At 40.6% G+C, this 19,606-nt stretch overlaps 1 protein-coding gene across 2 annotated transcripts in view; it reads right to left on the bottom strand.

Moving 5' to 3' along the window:
• The window catches only part of IRAK3 (interleukin 1 receptor associated kinase 3), a 64,272-nt gene that overhangs the window by 23,947 nt on the left and 20,719 nt on the right, over positions 1 to 19,606 (bottom strand). For both annotated transcript variants that reach the window (XM_045588222.1, XM_036456512.2), the window contains 3 exons: positions 5,287 to 5,351; positions 4,646 to 4,700; positions 2,799 to 2,950 (listed from right to left, as the gene is read on the bottom strand). In XM_045588222.1, coding sequence (XP_045444178.1) covers positions 2,799 to 2,950; positions 4,646 to 4,700; positions 5,287 to 5,351 — 272 coding nt within the window. The remainder of the gene's footprint in view (positions 1 to 2,798; positions 2,951 to 4,645; positions 4,701 to 5,286; positions 5,352 to 19,606) is intronic.

Genomic DNA, 19,606 nt, shown 5'->3' with positions numbered 1-19,606 from the left:
GCGGTCTGTGCACAAGGAACATCAACTTCACTAGGAGCTGGTGAGAAAGGCTGAGTCTCAGGTCCCTTGCCCAGATGTGCTGAGTCAGAACAGTAAGCTTCCCAGATGTTGGATGCACCTATCTCATGCATCTGGTATGTTTCCCTCTACCTTTGTCATCTCCTATCTTTTTACTCCTAGATATTAGCAACGAACATCAGAAAACTGGCATCATTATCATTCATTTCATTGCTTGACAAACATCTATTGAGCAACTACTATGGTTCAGGCCCTGTTGTGAGGCACTAGGATACTAAGATAAATAAGAGCTCTTTGAAGAAAACCATCTAGCCTATTGTGAGATACAAGTGAGGAAATCTGTACTATGATATAACGCTGTGATGCTGTGTCTACACTTAGGAGGGTCAGCAAAACCATCCTGGAGGGATCAGAGGCAATCAAAGAAGTAATTCTCTGGGGCAGGAGATCGAAGGAAAGGAAGGAGATCTAAAGGCAATGATATCTCATTTTGAAGCCAGACAGACTCCTGGAAACAAAACTCCCCAAAGGGAATGAGAGTTGGTGGTAGCTACAGAGAGAAGAGGAAGGTGGGTGGATGGAGCCTTTGGGGAGATGTCTCTGGGGTGCCACCAAAGGGGAATGTACTAATGGGGCCAGAGACACACTAGTGCTAAGACACAGGCTCTGGTTAGGCCACCTCTATAGTAACCTCATTCCCTGTTGAATGGTTTTACCGGTAAATAGGTCCATTTGTTTAATAGACCACTCATCTTATCAGAAATGTTGAGATGCCTATCTAGAATTGGTGGATGAAACGCAATTGAGGAAATGGAGAAATCAGGGTAGTAATTTTTTTTTTAAGTCCTTGTAATGTAAGCTGCAAAGTAGGATTCATGTTAGGACTGCCCTCTTTCTCCCCTATTTCCTCAGCCCTATCTAATAGATCACTGTTTTGGTCCATTTCATCTCTTCTCTTAGACATCCTCCTTGCCTTCCCCCCTGCCTCTACCCCACCTTACACACCTGAGAAGCTTTTAACAAACACTGACACCACCCTGGCTGCTGTGGTTCAGTTGGAGCATCATCCCATAGGATGTCTCCGATATCAATGTTTCTCTCTCGCTCACTCTCTCAATATCAATTTTTTAAAAATATTGATGCCTGCCACCACCAATCACCTCTAGTCTGACCTAACCAGACACTAAGGGGATCATTTTTTTTTTTAAGCTCCAGAAGTAATTCTAATATTAGAGCTAAGAACATTTGTTTAAGCTCAATTCATTTATACATCTGAAAGATCCCTCTGCCAGGTCTTTTCACCTCAGGTCCAAGTTCTTGCCACCCTTCCTCCAATGCTTCTGCTCACTTCCTGTCTGTCATCTAACCTTGTAATCAAATTACATTTCAAAAACTCCAATCTAGTCTTTTTACTCTCCCTCTTGCAAACCATCCATGGACTTAACCTATCTTCCCAGTATCATTTGCTGCCTCTTCCTTCCCGCTCCCACACTAATCTCTACTCCACCGAACAATCTATTAATCATGAGTAAGATGCTTTCATGCCTGCGCCTTCAGGCCTATGCATCTGCTACTTGTTCCACCCCAGAAGGACTCGCCCTCCCTCACTGCTGGCCAAATCCTACTCACCCTTCAAAATCCAGCTGAAAGTTTACTTCCTTTCATCCACTTCTCCATTTGTTCATTGCAAAAAAAATTTTTTTAATATATTTTTATTGAATTTTCACAGAGAGGAAGAGAGAGGGATAGAGAGCTAAAGAGCTAGAAACATCCATGAGAGAGAATCATCGATCAGCTGCCTCCTGCACACCCCCCACTGGGGATGTGCCCGCAACCAACGTACATGCCCTTGACCGGAATCAAACCCGGGACCTTTCAGTCTGCAGGCCAACGCTCTGTCCATTGAGCCAAACTGGTTTCGGCCATTGCAAAAATTTTATTGAGTGGTTACTCTGTGCCAGGCACTCTCCTGGGTGCTGGACACGCTCCTCCTCTGGCTATATGGTATGTGCTCCTGTAACTTTTTGGACAAACCTCTGCTAAAGTACTCCTCACGTTGCAATTTAACGTTTTCTTTAGCTGGCTGTTTCCCCCTTTTAAACTCTGAGCAACTTGAGGATGAAATAGGCCTTATTCATCTTTGCAAGCTCAACACCCAGCCCATAGAAGGAGTTTTTAACTGCTTAGTGATTGTTGGCTAACAGTGAAGAGCACGAGGAGCAGCTCTTTGGGGTGTGAGTGTACCTATCTCTCCCGGACTCCTGGGTTAGATGCCTCAGGGCCCTTGCTGCCCTACTGGCTGCAGTCACTCAGCTGTCTCCCAATTTCCTACTCTCATAGTTGCTTTGCTGCTCCTACCTGAAGCCTCCCCTCTTCTACCCTCCAGAACTCTGTCAGAAGACCATTCATAAAGCAGCATGGGATGCCACTCTATGGCTTAGCCTCTGAAGCTGCCCATCAAACAAACAGGAAAATGGGAACAGCGGGCACAAGCTGACTATCTGAAGCGAAGTCCCAAAGGTTCTTCAAGGCTTTTCAGAAAAGTCTTTCTCATGCAATCCATCTGGGGATGGGAAGGATCTGACTTCCACATTCCTGCAAGACAGTCATTCACTTCTCAGTCATTTCTCCGGTCACCTGAGATCGCGTATCTTATTTCCACTTCTAAGATTATATTTTCAAATGCCTCTTTTCAATCTTGATGAAAAATGACACATTTTTAGTATGAAGCATAGCAAATAAGCAGAACTGATATCCTGTGAGAGTAATTCTTTCCATACCTGTTTAAACAACTTAATGGCATAGGTTTGGTTTTGGATCTCCGCTCTGTATACCTCGAAAATCTCCCCTTCTCCAATGAGGAAACCTTTGTGGAAGTTGTTGGTTCCTTCTAGGACGTTTTGAAAGCTGATAGAGGAGTTAAGCACTATTCCTTTGGAAGGAAAGTAGAGAGAAGATAAGTTACCTTTTCTTGAGTCAATGCCACCATTATAAAGAAGTAGGACTTCCATACCAGAAACACATCAAAACACAGTGGAAAGTCAGTCAGGTGAGGCACAGGAAACAAATGGAAACCCACCACGTGCTTTCTGCACAGTTACTCAGGTCTGGTGCCCACCGTTTCACAGAGCAAATGACTTTTTAGATATTCCAACAATAGCACTGTTATTCTACCATCCTTACATAGAGGTCAGCCAAAAAGCTTAGTTGGGAAACTTTTCCAAGATTCTGTTTCTTTGTCACTAGAACTATGAAGAATGAAAAACCAGTAAAAATAAAAAAGCATATTAGTGGAAAACTTGCTATTACTAAACAATATTTTCCAAGAATGACTGATGGAAACATTGTTCATTAGCCAAAACTTCCAAATGCCTTACTTTCGCAGAGTAAATTAGGAAGATGCAATAGCAAAGATTGGGAAGAAACATTTAAAAAGTAATCAAGTCGAAACTGGTTTGGCTCAGTGGATAGAGCGTCAGCCTGCGGACTGAAAGGTCCCAGGTTCGATTCCGGTCAAGGGCATGTACGTTGGTTGCGGGCATATCCCCAGTGGGGGGTGTGCAAGAGGCAGTTGATCGATGATTCTCTCTCATCGATGTTTCTAACTCTCTATCACTCTCTCTTCCTCTCTGTAAAAAATCAATAAAATATATATTTTTTAAATAAAAATAAAAAGTAATCAAATACAAATCCAAAAGCAAAAGCTTGGCTAAATCCTTCAGAACCCAATTTTGGCTATATTTCCACGTTTAATGTTTGACTTAGACTTTACTGTTAAGTCTTAAAGGACCAACATTTTCTAAATCTCTTTTGAACCAAAGAAGCATCAGATCTAGTGGCAAAGATTAGACAAGGCAGCCTTAGAGAGCCACTAGAGTTTATCAGAATGATTCCTAGGCAGAACTAAATTATGCTCTATGCTAATAAAGTAGGAAAGTTGATATGGAAAATAACTGGATTTTCACAGTGACTTTCAGAATTGCTCTACAAATATCTCTAAAAATCTCTGCAAATGCTATAAAAAAATTTAAAGCTATGTAAAACCCAACATAATTTTTAAATGTTTTCCTGACACATAAAAGTAGCAAATTTCACTAACAAAAAATAAGAAATCCCTTAAGAGAACACAATTATGTTCTTCATTGGGCAATATATTTTTAATTTCACAATAATATATCATCCATAAGAACTTTCTCAGTCAAAATTGCAAATATTTTGATACCTATGAAAATTTTATCCTGAATCTGAATATTAATGAACAGTTAATATACTTATTGGATATTTCTCCCTCTCAATTGACTTAATTGAACACATGATTTTAAAAGAAGCAACATAAACTGATGGACAAAAACAGATCCAGAGACAATGCAGCATCTTTCAGACTGTCAAACTTCAGAGGAAAGATAGGGGAGGGTGGGTGGTAAGGGGGAGAGATCAACCAAAGGACTTGTGTGTATGCATATGAGCCTAACCAATGGACACAGACAACAGGGAGGTGAGGGCATAAGTGGGGGGTTTGGGGAGAAATGGGGAGATAAAAACAAATCTATAATACCTTAATAAAAAATAATTAATAAAGGAATAAAAAGAAGTTTGGGTGTTTGATTTTTTTTGTGTGTGTTTTTACCTTTTTTATTATGTTCAGGGATAGGAACATCATCCACTCTGACATTGGCTGTTTCCTAAGAGAAGGAATACATATTAAAGTAATTCAATTTCATAAGTCTAGATAGAACAGAATTTCAACAGAAATCCAAAGCTCCCTCTGGGACTCTACATTTCAACAGAGTGAAATCTAATTTGGAAGAAAGCAAAATTATTTTATTTTATTCAATGATATTCATTGCCTTAAATATTTAAGGCTTCCAGACCAACTGTAAAAACTTAAATATCAATGTCATAGTCAGTTATACTCGATTTTAAATGACTTCTATTGCTATAAAAGTGATCACTGCTAATTTGCTGTCAGAAAAGCTACAGCAATATGGAAAACACCGATTAGAACAGGAAAATTAAAACAAATGCATAACTCACAGCATCCTTAATGGTTCCAAGTCTCATCTCTGACAGCTCACTGTGAGGAGAAGGTGAACTCCTCAAGCATCTATGAATCTCTAATTTCCTGAATCCCCAACTAAACAAAGAATAATGAGCGCTAGGCTTGTCTGCTTTTACATTGGTACCTGAAGTGCAACATTTTTCTGCATTTATGCTCAATTATGTATGCAACAGATTTCAAGGGTCATTATTTGTGTGCACACACTCTACCTTGGAGAATAAGTCTGGAAATCCATCTCCCTGAGGACTCTGCTCTGGAGGATTCAAGGCTGCTCCTGAAAGAGAGGTAAGCGGAGCTGGATTCAAAAACCTTTTATGTTCCTAATAGACATGTTCTTTTTTCTTTCTTAGACTGTGAAAATAAACACCTTGCTAGTAATGTTCATTTCTAAAGCTCAGTTTCATTTCTATGGAATAGTTACAAATGTATGCTTGTGAATACTGTGTTTCCCCGAAAATAAGACATCCTCCGAAAATAAGACCTAGCGCATGGAAAGATAAGACATCCCCTGAAAATAAGACCTAGCGCAACTTCGGGAGAAAAAATTAATATAAGACACTGTCTTATTTTCGGGGAAACAGGGTAGCTTTCTAATGATCAAATAATTTACAAACATATTTTGGTTCACTTAAAACAGGAATACCAACCTTAAATTAGTGTTAGGTAATATTAAAAAGGTAAAGTAGAAAATTAAAAGGAAAAAAAAAAAACACAAAAAACATTGTTATCTTTTTGCCACATATATTGTAAAAATTTTTTACAACTATAGGATTATATCTCCCTCAGTTAGTTCATTTTTTATCCCATCTTATGCCATAAGCGTGAATGTGTGTGGGTGTGCATGCATGTGTGTGTGTGCTTGTGTTAACCACTACATATACTCGCCACCACTCCCCAGTTTTAGACTGTAACTTCTGTCTGTTATAGTTCTGTCTGAACTCAGGTAATTTATGTGGCTTCCTACAAAAGATTAAAACCCTGCAATATTTTGCAGTCGCTTCTGATATTTTTATTCAGACTTTAGAAAATGTCATTTTCAAATTTTTCTTAGATTGGTTCTACTGTTCCTTAAATTATTTACTTAGAAGACTGGCAACAAAACACAATAAATTGATAACAAATCTCCTTGAAAAACACTATAAATTAAACATTATAGACCTAACAGACATCTATTGAACATTCCATCCCCAAACAAAAGACGATACACAATCTTCACAAGTGTACATTGAACAGTCTCCAGAAGAGACACATGTTAGGCAATAAAATGAGCTTCAATAAATATGGCAGGTTTGAAATCATACAAAGCATATTCTCTGACCACTATGTAATTAAAGTAGAAATCAGTAACAGAAGGAAATCTGGGAAGTTTACAAATACATGGAAATTAAACAACAAATTCATAAATAATAAAGTCAAAGAAGAATCCCAAGGAAAATTAGAAAATATTTCAAAATGAATGAAAATAAAAACATATGGCCTGGCTGGTGTGGCTCCATGGTTGAGCATCAATCTATGAACCAGGAGGTTAAGGTTCAGTTTCTGGTCAGGGCAGATGCCTGGGTTGTGGGCTTGATCCCCAGTGTGGAGCCTGTGAGAGGCAGCCGATCAATGATTCTTTCTCATCATTGATGTTTCTATATTTCTCTCCTTCTCCCTTCCTCTCTGAAATCAATAAAATTTTAAAAAACCAAATACAACATATCAAAACATAATACAGCCAAAGTAAAATGTATTGAGGCTCATTTAAAGGAAAACTTATAGCTGTGTATGCCTACCTTAAAAAAGAATATCTCAAATACATAGCCTAAACTTATACCTTAAGTAGCTAGAAAAAGAAGAGTGAACTAAACTGAAGAAGGCAGAAGGAAAGAAAAATTTAAGATTTGAGTGGAATTAAATAAAATTTTAAAAATAGAAAAACAAAAAAGAAAAAATGAAGAAAACCAAAGTGGAGTCTTTAAAGAAATGAAAAATTGACAATCCTTTATTTAAACTGACGAAGAAAGAAGAAAGCTAAAACTACTAAAAAATAAACAAAAGAGGAGACTTTATAGAAATAAAAAGAATTATAATGGAATACAAGAACAACTATATGAAAAGAATTAAATAACTTAGATGATATAAACAGATTTCTAGAAAAATACAAATTACTGATACTAACTCAAGAAGAAATAATCTAAATGGGCCTATAACAAAAAGATTGAGTTAATATGTTAAGACTTCCCTAAAGAAAAGTCCAAGTCAGGGTAAATTCACAGGTGAGTTCTACCAATAACTAAAGAAGATTTAACACCAGTCCTTCACAAATTTTTCAAAAATAGAATTTATTCCAAAATTATTCTTTGAGGCCAATATTTTCCTTATACCAATGCCAGACAAAACATCACAATAAAACTACAGACCAATATCTCTTATGATCTCTTATGTATAAAGATGCAAAAATCTTCCACAAAATACTAATAAACAGATCCAGAAATATATAAGAATTATATACTACAACCAAGTGGGATTCATCCCAGAATCCAATATTGCCTTAATATCTGAAAATCAGAATGGGAGAAACCAAGATGAAAGCATAGGTAACCGCCTAACTGCAGCCTCACACAACAATTTCAAAAAATACAACTAAAATATAAAGTGGACATTATCCAGAACTACAGGAAAGTTGACTGACTGGAAATTCTACAATGAGAAGGAAAGAGAAAACCAGAAGAAAAATCAAAGGAGCTGTAAATGCCTAAGGTACGGAGACACGTTGTGTGCGCAGAGAGGACTGAGCCGGAGAGGAGGAGCAGCTGAGTGCCTGGCTGGCGTTCCCTAGCAGGAAGGAGATAAAAGATCCGGACTGTGCTTAACCCCAGTTCCAACAGCACTGAACCCCAGACACATACAAAGGGAATCTGGGCTGTAAGGCAGAAGTTCAGAGGAGTGGCTAAAGGCAGAGCCCCAGAGTCACGCACATTGTGGGCAGAGGGCTGACTGTTGACTGTGCTCCTAAATTGCCCTACCGGGAAGGAGACAAAAGCTCTGGACTGTGCTGAGCCCCAGTTCCGACTGCACTGAACCCCAGTTCTGGGCGAGACCCTTGGGCCCCAGGCTCATACAGAGGGAATCTGGGCTGTAATGCGAAAGCTCAGGGGAGCGGCGAAAGGCAGAGCCCCCGAATTGCACACATTTCGCGCAGAGGACAGACTGTTGATTGAGCCGCTGGATTGCCCTAGTGGGAAGGAGACATAAGCTCCGGACTGCTCTTAATCCCACTTCCAACTGCACTGAACCCATTGCAGGCTTGTTGGGGGAGAGACTAGACTGTCTGGTAGCGGGCAAAACTTGAGGGCATCTTTCTCTCAGAGGTGCTTGCAGGGAGTACCAAAGGACACTGAGGAACACTGAGACTCAGGAACCTATGAGGTGAAGCCAAGGCTGTAGGCTCCACCCTGAAACTCCGCCCCATCCAAGCTCAGCACAGAGGCTCTTGCAGTTTTCCAAGTCTAGTCAAATAAGGCTGTCTCTTGGCATAGATACAGTCGATCCTCCAACCCTACCAACTCAGGGAAGCAGCAAAAATGCCGAGACAAGGAAACAGATAACAAACAAAAGAAATGGAGGACAAAAAGTGATTGGATATAGAGTTCAAAACCACGCTTATAAAGTTTTTCAAGAATCTCCTAGAAAAGGCCAATAAAATAAAAAAGACCTATGAAGATATTAAAAGGGATCAACTAGAAATAATAAAGGATCAACTAGAAATAATAAGGAATCAACAAGAAATAATAAGGGATCAACAAGAAATAAAGAATACTTTCTCTGAAATAAAAAATATTATACGGAGTCCTAAAAACAGAATGGAAGACCGCAAGAATCAAGTCAAAGACTTGGAACACGAAGAGCCAGAGGACACTCCTTCGTAGAAGAAAGAAGACAAGAGAATCCAGAAAGTTGAAGATAGTATAAGAAACCTCTGGGTCAACTTCAAGCGAACCAACATCAGAATTATGGGGGTCCCAGAAGATGACAGAGAGCAAGATACCGAAAACATATTGAAAAAAATAGTGACAGAAAACTTCCCCCACCTGGTGAAAGAAACAGACTTACAAGTCCAAGAAGCGCACAGAACCCTAAACAAAAGAAATCCAAAGAGGACCACACCAAGACACATCATAATTAAAATTCCAAGAGCAAAAGACAAAGAGAGAATATTAAAAGCAGCAAGAGAAAAGCAGGTAGTTACCTATAAAGGAGCACCCATACGATTGTCAGCTGATTTCTCAACAGAAACCATGCAGGCCAGACGGGAATGGAAAGAAATATTCAAGGTGATGAGTAACAAGAACCTACAGCCAAAAATACTCTACCCAGCAAAGCTATCACTCAGAATCGAAGGCCAGATAAAGAGCTTCACCAATAAAAAAAAAAAAGCTAAAGGAGTTCATCACCACCAAACCAGAATTATATGAATTGCTGAAGGGGGTTCTTTAAAAAGAGGAAGAAGATAAAGATAAAAATTATGAACAACGAATATGTAACTATCAACTAGTGAATCTAAAAACCAAGGGAATTGCCGGGTCTGGTTTGGCTCAGTGGATAGAGCATTGGCCTGCGGACAGAAAGGTCCCGGGTTCAATTCCAGTTGAGAGCATGTACCTTGGTTGCAGGCACATCCCCAGTAGGGGGTGTGCAAGAGGCAGCTGATCGATGATTCTCTCTCATCAATGTTTCTAACTCTCTATCTTCCTCTCTGTGAAAAATCAATAAAATATATTTTTAATAAATAAATAAATAAATAAATAAATAAATAAAAACAAGAGAATTGAAAACCTGATGGACAATATTAACTGTTGAATATGATAGAATCAGAGGTACGGATTCTCAGGGAAAAGAGGAGAGGGGGACGTGGGAAGAGACTGAACATAAACTGTGCACCTATGGATGAGGACAATTGTGGGTGGGGAAAGGGCAGAGGGTGGGGTGGGAACCTGGTAGAGGGGGAAAAATTGGGGAACTTTTGTAATAATATGAACAATAAAGATTTATTTTAAAAAATATCTGAAAATCAATCAGTAAAATAAATCATATTCATAGAATGAAGAACAAAACCTGTTAAATCCAATAACCTATCATCATAACAACTATATAGCAATAGAATTTCCTTAATTTGATAAAAAGCATTTATGAACAGATAGCATCATTTACAATTGTGAAAAACTGAATAGTTTCTCTTTTAGATCAACAACAAGAAAAGGATGTCTGGTCTTGCCACTTGTATTCAGTAATATATCAGAGATTCTAGCCAGGGCAACTAGTCAAGAAAAAGATATAACAATGATCCTAAATAAATTACTGTTGTGTTGAACAAAATTTGAAGTTTGAGGGCTATAAGGGCACTAAAAGTCATTGTTCTTTTGTTGCTCATAAAAAGAGAGGACAACACTTCATTGTCATATAAAATGGAAGACTCAATGTGGCTCTCCTAAGAAACCAGCAGAAAGCTGTAGATTTCATATCAAAATTTAAAAATAATTACTGATCATTAAAATATAAATGCAAAATTGGATATGTAAAGACATGCATGCCAGAAATATAAAGACAGTACATAAAGATTCTAATTTCTTGAATGACTTGATTATGCCCTGAGATCTGGGAAAGTTTAATGGATGTGAACTAACCCTAAGCCAAGTTAAGCCTAAGCCTAGTTAAACCTAAACCTAAGCCTAAGCCTAGTTAAGCCTAAGCCTAGTTAAGCCTAAGCCTAAGCCTAGTTAAGCCTAAGCCTAGTTAAGACTAAGCCTAAACCTAAGCCTAGTTAAGCCTAAGACTAAACCTAAGCCTAAGAATAGTTAGGCCTAAACCTAGGCCTAGTTAAGCCTAAGCGTAAGCCTAGTTAAGCCTAAACCTAGTTAAGCCTAAGCCTAAGCCTAGCTAAACCAAGCCTAGCTAAGCCAAGCCTACTTAAGCCTAGCCTAGTTAAGCCTAGCTAAGCCAAGCCTAGTTAAGCCTAGCCTAGTTAAGAATTGCCTAGCAAAGCCGAGCCTAGTTAAGCCAAGCATTCTTAAGCCTAGCCTAGTTAAGCCTAGCCTAGCTAAGCCAAGTCTAGTTAAGCCTAGCCAAGCCAAGCCTAGCTAAGCCTAGCCTACTTAAGCCTAGCCTAGCTAAGCCAAGCCTAGCTAAGCATAGCCTAGCTAAGCCAAGCCTAGCTAAGCCTAGAATAGCTAAGCATAGCCTAGCTAAGCCTAGCCTAGCTAAGCCTAGCCTAGCTAAGCCAACCCTACTTAAGCCTAGCCTAGTTAAGCCTAGTTAAGCCTAAGCCTATTTAAACCTAAGCATAAGCCTAGTTAAGCCTAAGCCTAGTTAAACCTAAGCATAAGCCTAGTTAAGCCTAAGCCTAAGCCTAGTTAAACATAAGCCTAAGCCTAGTTAAGCCTAAGCCTAAGCCTAGTTAAGCCTAAACCTAAGCCTAAGCCTAGTTAAGCTTAAGACTAAGCCTAAGTTTGTTAAGCCTAAGCCTAGTTAGGCCTAAACCTAAGCGTAGTTGAGCCTAAGCCTAAGCCTAGTTAAGCCTAGCTAAACCTAGCCTAGCAAAGCCTAGCCTAGCTAAGCTAAGCCTACTTAAGCCTAGCCTAGTTAAGCCTAGCCTAGCTAAGCCAAGCCTAGTTAAGCCAAGCCTAGTTAAGAATTGCCTAGCAAAGCTGTGCCTAGTTAAGCCAAGCCTACTTAAGCCTAGCCTAATTAAGCCTAGCCGAGCTAAGCCAAGTCTAGTTAAGCCTAGCCAAGCCAAGCCTAGCTAAGCCTAGCCTAGTTAAGCCTAGCCTAGCTAAGCCTAGCCTACTTAAGCCTAGCCTAGCTAAGCCAAGCCTAGCTAAGCCAAGCCTAGCTAAGCATAGCCTAGCTAAGCCAAGCCTAGCTAAGCATAGCCTAGCTAAGCCAAGCCTAGGTAAGCCTAGCCTAGCTAAGCCTAGCCGAGCTAAGCCTAGCCTAGCTAAGCCAACCCTACTTAAGCCTAGCCTAGTTAAGCCGACTTAAGCCTAAGCCTATTTAAACCTAAGCATAAGCCTAGTTAAGCCTAAGCCTAGTTAAACCTAAGCATAAGCCTAGTTAAGCCTAAGCCTAAGCCTAGGTAAACCTAAGCCTAAGCCTAGTTAAGCCTAAGCCTAGTTAGGCCTAAACCTAAGCGTAGTTGAGCCTAAGCCTAAGCCTAGTTAAGCCTAAGATTAAACCTAGTTAAGCCGAAGCCTAAGCCTAGTTAGCCGAAGCCTAAGCCTAGTTAAGCCTAAGCCTAAACCTAAGCCTAGTTAAGCCTAAACCTAGTTAAGCCTAAGCCTAGTTAAGCCTAAACCAAAGCCTAGTAAGGCCTAAACCTAGTTAAGCCTAAGTCTAAGCCTAAGCCTAAGCCTAGTTAGGCCTAAGCCTAAGCCTAGTAAGGCCTAAACCTAAGCCTAGTTAAGCCTAAGATTAAACCTAGTTAAGCCTAAGCCTAAACCTAAGCCTAAACCTAGTTAAGCCTAAGCCTAAGCCTAAGCCTAGTTAGGCCTAAGCCTAACCCTAGTAAGGCCTAAACCTAAGCCTAGTTAAGCCTACACCTAAGACTAAAACTAGTTAAACCTAAGCCTAAGCCTAGTTAGCCGAAGCCTAAGCCTAGTTAAGCCTAAGCCTAAACCTAAGCCTAGTTAAGCCTAAATCTAGTTAAGCCTAAGCCTAAGCCCAGTTAAGCCTAAACCTAAGCCTAGTAAGGCCTAAACCTAGTTAAGCCTAAGTCTAAGCCTAAGCCTAAGCCTAGTTAGGCCTAAGCCTAAGCCTAGTAAGGTCTAAACCTAAGCCTAGTTAAGCCTACACCTAAGACTAAAACTACTTAAACCTAAGCATAAGCATAGTTAAACCTAAGCCTAAGCCTAGTTAAGCCTATGACTAAGCCTAAACCTAAGCCTAAGCCTAGTTAAGCCTAAGCCTAGGTAAGCCTAAGACTAAGCCTAAGTTTGTTAAGCCTAAGCCTAGTTAGGCCTAAACCTAAGCATAGTTGAGCCTAAGCCTAAGCCTAGTTAAGCCAAAGATTAAACCTAGTTAAGCCTAAGCCTAAACCTACTTAAGCCTAAGCCTAAACCTAAGCCTAGGTAAGCCTAAACCTAGTTAAGCCTAAGCCTAAGCCTAGTTAAGCCTAAGACTAAGCCTAAACCTAAGCCTAAGCCTAGTTAGGCCTAAACCTAAGCATAGTTGAGCTTAAGCCTAAACCTAGTTAAGCCTAAGCATAAGCCTAGCTAAGCCTAGCCTAGTTAAACCTAAGCCTAAGCCTAGTTAGGCCTAAGACTAAGCTTAAGCCTAAGCCTAAGCCTAAACCTAATTAAACCTAAGCCTAAGCCTAGTTAAGCCTAAAACTAAGCATAAGCTTTGTTAAGCCTAAGCCTATTGGGCCTAAACCTAAGCATAGTTGAGCCTAAGCCTAAGCCTAAGCCTAGTTAGGCCTAAGCCTAAGCCTATCTAAGCCAAGCCTAATTAAGCCTAGCCTAGCTAAGCCAAGCCTAGTTAAGCCTAGCCTAGCTAAGCCAAGCATAGTTAAGCCTATCCTAGTTAAGCCTAGCCTAGTTAAGCCTAGCCTAGCTAAGCCAAGTCTAGTAAGCCTAAGCCTAAACCTAAGCCTAGTTAAGCCTAAGACTAAGCCTAAACATAAGCCTAACCCTAGTTAGGCCTAAACCTAAGCGTAGTTGAGCCTAAGCCTAAGCCTAGTTAAGCCTAAGCCAAGCCTAGTTAAACCTAAGCCTAAGCTTAGTTAAACCTAAGCCTAAGCCTAGATAAGACTAGCCTACCTAAGCCTAGCCTAGTTAAGCCTAGCCTAGCTAAGCCTAGCCTAGCTAAGCCTAGCTAAGTCTAGCCTAGCTAAGCCTAGCCTAGATAAGCCTAGTTAAGACTAGCCTAGCTAAGCCAAGCCTAGTTAAGCCTAGCCTAGCTAAGCCTAGCTAAGCCTAGCCTAGCTAAGCCTAGCTAAGCCTAGTTAAGCCTAGCCTAGCTAATCTAAGCCTAGCCTAGTTAAGCCTATCCTAGCTAAGCCAAGCATAGTAAAGCCTAGCCTAGCTAAGCCTAGCCTAGCTAAGCCAAGCCTAGTTAAGCCTAGCCTAGCCTAGCTAAGCCTACCCTAGCTAAGCCTAGTTAAGCCTAGCCTAGCTAAGCCAAGCCTAGTTAAGCCTAGCCTAGCTAAGCCAAGCCTAGTTAAGCCGAGCCTAGCTAAGCCAAGCCTAGCTAAGCCTAGCCTAACTAAGCCTAGCCTAGCTAAGCCAAGCCTAGTTAAGCCTAGCCTAGCTAAGCCAAGCCTAGTTAAGCCTAGCCTAGCTAAGCCTAGCCTAGCTAAGCCAAGCCTAGTTAAGCCTAGCCTAGTTAAGCCAAGCCTAGTTAAGCCAAGCCTAGCTAAGCCTAGCCTAGCTAAGCCAAGCCTAGCTATGCCTAGCCTAGTTAAGCCTAGCCTAGCTAAGCCAAGCCTAGTTAAGCCTAGCCTAGTTAAGCCTAGCCTAGCTAAGCCAAGCCTAGTTAAGCCTAGCCTAGTTAAGCCTAGCCTAGCTAAGCCTAGCCTAGTTAAGCCAAGCCTAGCTAAGCCTAGCCTAGTTAAGCCTAGCCTAGTTAAACCTAGCCTAATTAAGCCTAGTCTAGTTAAGCCTAGCCTAGCTAAGCCAAGCTTAGTTAAGCCTAGCCTTGTTAAGCCTAGCCTAGTTAATCCAAGCCTCGTTAAGCCAAGCCTAGCTAAGCCTAGCCTAGTTAAGAAAAGCCTAGCTAAGCCTAGCCTAGCTAAGCCAAGCCTAGCTAAGCCTAGCCTAGCTAAGCCAAGCCTAGCTAAGCCAAGCCTAGCTAAGCATAGCCTAGCTAAGCCAAGCTTAGTTAAGCCTAGCCTAGTTAAGCCTAGCCTAGTTAATCCAAGCCTAGTTAAGCCAAGCCTAGCTAAGCCTAGCCTAGATAAGGCAAGCCTAGCTAAGCCTAGCCTAGTTAAGCCTAGCTAAGCCAAGCCTACCTAAGCCAAGCCTAGCTAAGCCTAGCCTAGCTAAGCCAAGCTTAGGCTTAAGCTTAACTAGACTTTGGCTTTGTTAAGCCTAGCTAAGCCAAGTTAAGCCTAGCTAAGCCTAGCTAAGCCTAGTTAAGCCTAGCTAAGCCAAGCCTACCTAAGCCAAGCCTAGCTAAGCCAAGCCTAGCTAAGCCTAGCCTAGTTAAGCCTAGCCTAGCTAAGCCTAGCCTAGTTAAGCCAAGCCTAGTTAAGCCAAGCCTAGCTAAGCCTAGCCTAGCTAAGCTAAGCCTAATTAAGCCTAGCCTAGTTAATCCTAGCCTAGCTAAGCCCAGCCTAGTTAAGCCTAGCCTAGTTAAGCCTATTTAAGCCTAAGCCAAGTTAGGCCTAAATGTAAGCCTAATTAAGCCAAAGCCAAAGTCTAGTTAAGCTTAAGCCTAAGCTTGGCTTAGCTTGGCTTGGCTTGGCTTGGCTTAGCTAGGCTAGGCTTAGCTAGGCTATGCTTAGCTAAGCCGAGTTAAGCCTAAGCCTAAGCCAAGTTAAGCATAGCCTAGCTAAGCCAAGCCTAGCTAAGCCTAGGCTAGTTAAGCCTAGCCTAGCTAAGCCAAGCTTAGTTAAGCCTAGCCTAGCTAAGCCAAGCTTAGTTAAGCCTAGTTAAGCCTAGCCTAGTTAAGCCTAGCCTAGTTAAGCCTAGCCTAGCTAAGCCAAGCTTAGTTAAGCCTAGCCTAGCCTAGGCTAGTTAAGTCAAGCCTAGCTAAGCCTAGGCTAGTTAAGCCTAGCCTAGCTAAGCCAAGCTTAGTTAAGCCTAGCCTAGTTAAGCCTAGCCTAGTTAATCCAAGCCTAGTTAAGCCAAGCCTAGTTAAAGACTAGCCTAGTTAAGCCTAGCCTAGTTAAGCCAAGCCTAGCTAAGCCTAGCCTAGCTAAGCCAAGCCTAGCTAAGCCTAGCCTAGTTAAGCCTAGCCTAGCTAAGCCAAGCCTAGTTAAGCCAAGCCTAGCTAAGCCTAGCCTAGCTAAGCCAAGCCTAGCTAATCCTAGCCTAGTTAAGCCAAACCTAGCTAAGCCAAGCTTAGTTAAGCCTAGCCTAGTTAAGCCTAGCCTAGCTAATCCAAGTCTAGTTAAGCCTAGCCTAGCTAAGCCAAGCCTAGTTAAGCCTAGCCTAGTTAAGCCTAGCCTAGTTAAGCCTAGCCTAGTTAAGCCTAGCCTAGTTAAGCCTATTTAAGCCTAAGCCAAGTTAGGCCTAAATGTAAGCCTAATTAAGCCAAAGCCGAAGCCTAGTTAAGCTTAAACCTAAACCGAGTTAAGCCTAAGCCTAAGCCAAGTTAAGCATAGCCTAGCTAAGCCAAGCCTAGCTAAGTGTAGGCTAGTTAAGCCTAGCCTACCTAAGCCAAGCCTAGCTAAGCCAAGCCTAGTTAAGCCTAGCCTAGCTAAGCCTAGTCTAGTTAAGCCTAGCCTAGCTAAGCCTAGCCTAGTTAAGCCTAGCCTAGCTAAGCTAAGCCTAGTTAAGCCTAGCCTAGTTAAGCCTAGCCTAGCTAAGCCTAGTCTAGTTAAGCCTAGCCTAGCTAAGCCTAGCCTAGTTAAGCCTAGCCTAGCTAAGCCTAGCCTAGTTAAGCCTAGCCTAGTTAAGCCTAAGCCTAGTTAAGCCTAAGCCTAAGTCTGGTTAAACCTAAGCCTAAACGAAAGCCTAGTTAAGCCTAAGCCTAGTTAAGCCTAAGCCTAAGCCTAAAACTGGTTAAGCCTAAGCCTAAGCCTAAAACTAGTTAAGCCTAAGTCTAAGCCTAGTTAAGCCTAAGCCAAAGCCTAGTTAAGCCTAAGCCTAAGCCTAAGCCTAAGCCTAGTTAAGCCTAAACCTAAGCCTAGTTAAGCCTAAGCCTAAGCCTAGTTAAGTCTAAGCCTAAGCGACAGCCTAGTTAAGCCTTTGCCTAAGTGATAGCCTAGATAAGCCTAAGCTTAAACCTAAGCCTAGTTAATCCTGAGCCTAAGCATAGTTAAGCCTAAACCTAAACCTAATTTTTTTAATTTTTTAAAAATTAAATTATTATCTGTGTACATACTATACCCTTGCCCCCTCTCCCATACATGCCCTCCCTCTTCAGAGTTTTGTGTCCATTAGTTGTACTTATGTGCATGTATACAAGTCCTTAGGTTGATATCTTATCTACCCCAGATCTCCTTACCCTCCCCGCTGTAATTTGACAGTCTGCTTGTTGCTTTATTGTCTCTATATCTATCTTTTGGTTCATTAGTTTATAATATTCTTTATTATCCATAAATGAGTGAGGTCATGTGGTGTTTCTCTTTCATTGACTGGCTTATTTCACTCAGCATGATGTTCTCCAATTCCATCCAGGTTGCTGCAAATAATGAGAATTTCTTCTCTTTTTTTTATGGAAGCATAATATTTCATTGTGTAGATTTACATAGTTTTTGGATCCAGTCATCTGCTGATGGGCACCTAGGCTGTTTCCAAATCCTAGCTATTGTAAATTGTGCTGCTATGAACATAGGGGTGCATATATCCTTTCTGACTGGTGTTTCTAGCTTCTTGGGATATATTCCTAGGAGTAGGATTAATGGGTCAAATGGGAGTTCCATTTTCAGTTTTTTGAGGAAGCTCCATAGTGTTCTCCACAGTGGTTGCACCAGTCTGCATTCACACCAGCAGTGTACGAGGGTTCCTTTTTCTCCGCAACCTCGCCAACACTTGTCATTTGTTGATTTATTGATGTTGGCCATTCTGACAGGTGTGAGATGGTACCGCATTGTTGTTTTGATTTGCATCTCTTGGATAATTAGTGACTTTGAGCATGATTTCATGTGCCGCTTGGCCTTCCTTCTGTCTTCTTTTGAGAAGATTCTATTTAGATCCCTTGCCCAATTTTTAATTGGGTCATTTTATTAAGTTGTATAAGCTGTCTGTAGATGTTGAGATTGAAACCTTTATCAGTGATAACATTTGCAAATATGTTCTCCCACACAGTGGGCTTTCTTGTTGTTTTGTTGATGGTTTCTTTTGCTGTAAAAAAAGCCTTTTATTTTTATGTAGTCCCATTTGTTTATTTTCTCTTTAGCTTCCATTGCCCTGGGGCAGTATCAGTGAAGAAGTTCTTTTGGCATATGTAAGAGATTTTGCTGCCTGTGGATGCCTCTAGTATTTTTACGGTTTCCCGTCTTATGTTTAAGTCCTGTATACATTTTGAGTTTATTTTTGTGTATGGTGTATGTTGGTGATCTAGTTTCATTCTTTTGCATGTATCTGTCCAATTTTCGCAACACCATTTATTGAAGAGACTGTCTTGACTCCATTGTATGTTCATGCCTCCTCTGTCAAATATTAATTGAGCATAGTGATTTGGGTTGATATCCGAGTTCTCGATTCTATTCCATTGATCTATATGTCTGTTCTTGTGCCAGTACCAGGCTGTTTTGAGAACAGTGGCTTTGTAATACAGCTTGAAATCTGGCATTGAGATCCCTCCTACTTTACTCTTCTTTCTCAGGATTGCTGTGGCTATTCGGGATCTTTTATTCCAAATGAACTTCTGGAGAATTTTTTCTAGGTCAGTGAAATATGCCGTTGGTATTTTATTTATTTATTTATTTATTTATTTATTTATTTATTTATTTATTTGCTGTGGGATTGTGTGGTTTATTTGTTTTATCATTATCCAACATTTGTGTTTTTTTAAAAAATGTTTTTATTGACTTCAGAGAGGAAGGAAGAGGGAGATAGAAACATCAATGAGACTCATTGATTGGCTGCCTCTTTTTTTTTTTTTTCCTTAAATAAATTTTTATTGTTCATATTATTACAAATGTTCCTTCCCCCATCCCCTCTTCCCACCTCACCCTCTGCCCTTTCCCCACCCCCCATTGTCCTCATCCATAGGTGCACAGTTTATGTTCAGTCTCTTCCCACATTCCCCTCTCCCCTTTTCCCCAAGAATCATCAGTCCACTCCCCTTCCATACCTCTGATTATATTATATTCAAAAGTTAATATTGTTCATCAGATTTTTTAATTCCCTTGGTTTTTAGATTCACTTGTTGATAGTTACATATTTGTTGTTCATAATTTTTATCTTTATTTACTTTCTCTTCTGAAAGAACCCCCTCAGCAATTCATATAATTCTGGTTTGGTGGTGATGAACTCCTTTAACTTTTTTTTATTAGTGAAGCTCTTTATCTGACCTTCGAATCTGAGTGATAGCTTTGCTGGATAGGTTATCTTTGGCTGTAAATTCTTACTATTCATCACCTTGAATATTTCTTGCCATTCCCGTCTGGCCTGTATGGTTTCTGTTGAGAAATCAGCTGACAATCGTATAGGTGCTCCTTTATAGGTAACTACCTGCTTAGCTCTTGCTGCTTTTAATATTAAATATTCTCTCTTTGTCTTTTGCTCTTGGAATCTTAATTATGATTTGTCTTGGTGTGGTTCTCTTTGGATTCCTTTTGTTTGAAGTTCTGTGTGCTTCCTGGACTTGTAGTCCAATTCTTTCACCAGGTGGGGGAAGTTTTCTGTCACTATTTCTTTCAGTATGTTTTTGATATCTTGC

This window comes from Pipistrellus kuhlii, unplaced genomic scaffold, assembly GCF_014108245.1.
Source record: "Pipistrellus kuhlii isolate mPipKuh1 unplaced genomic scaffold, mPipKuh1.p scaffold_m20_p_3, whole genome shotgun sequence".
In the NCBI taxonomy this organism is placed as follows: domain Eukaryota; kingdom Metazoa; phylum Chordata; class Mammalia; order Chiroptera; family Vespertilionidae; genus Pipistrellus; species Pipistrellus kuhlii.
This window is presented reverse-complemented; position numbering and strand designations above follow the sequence as displayed.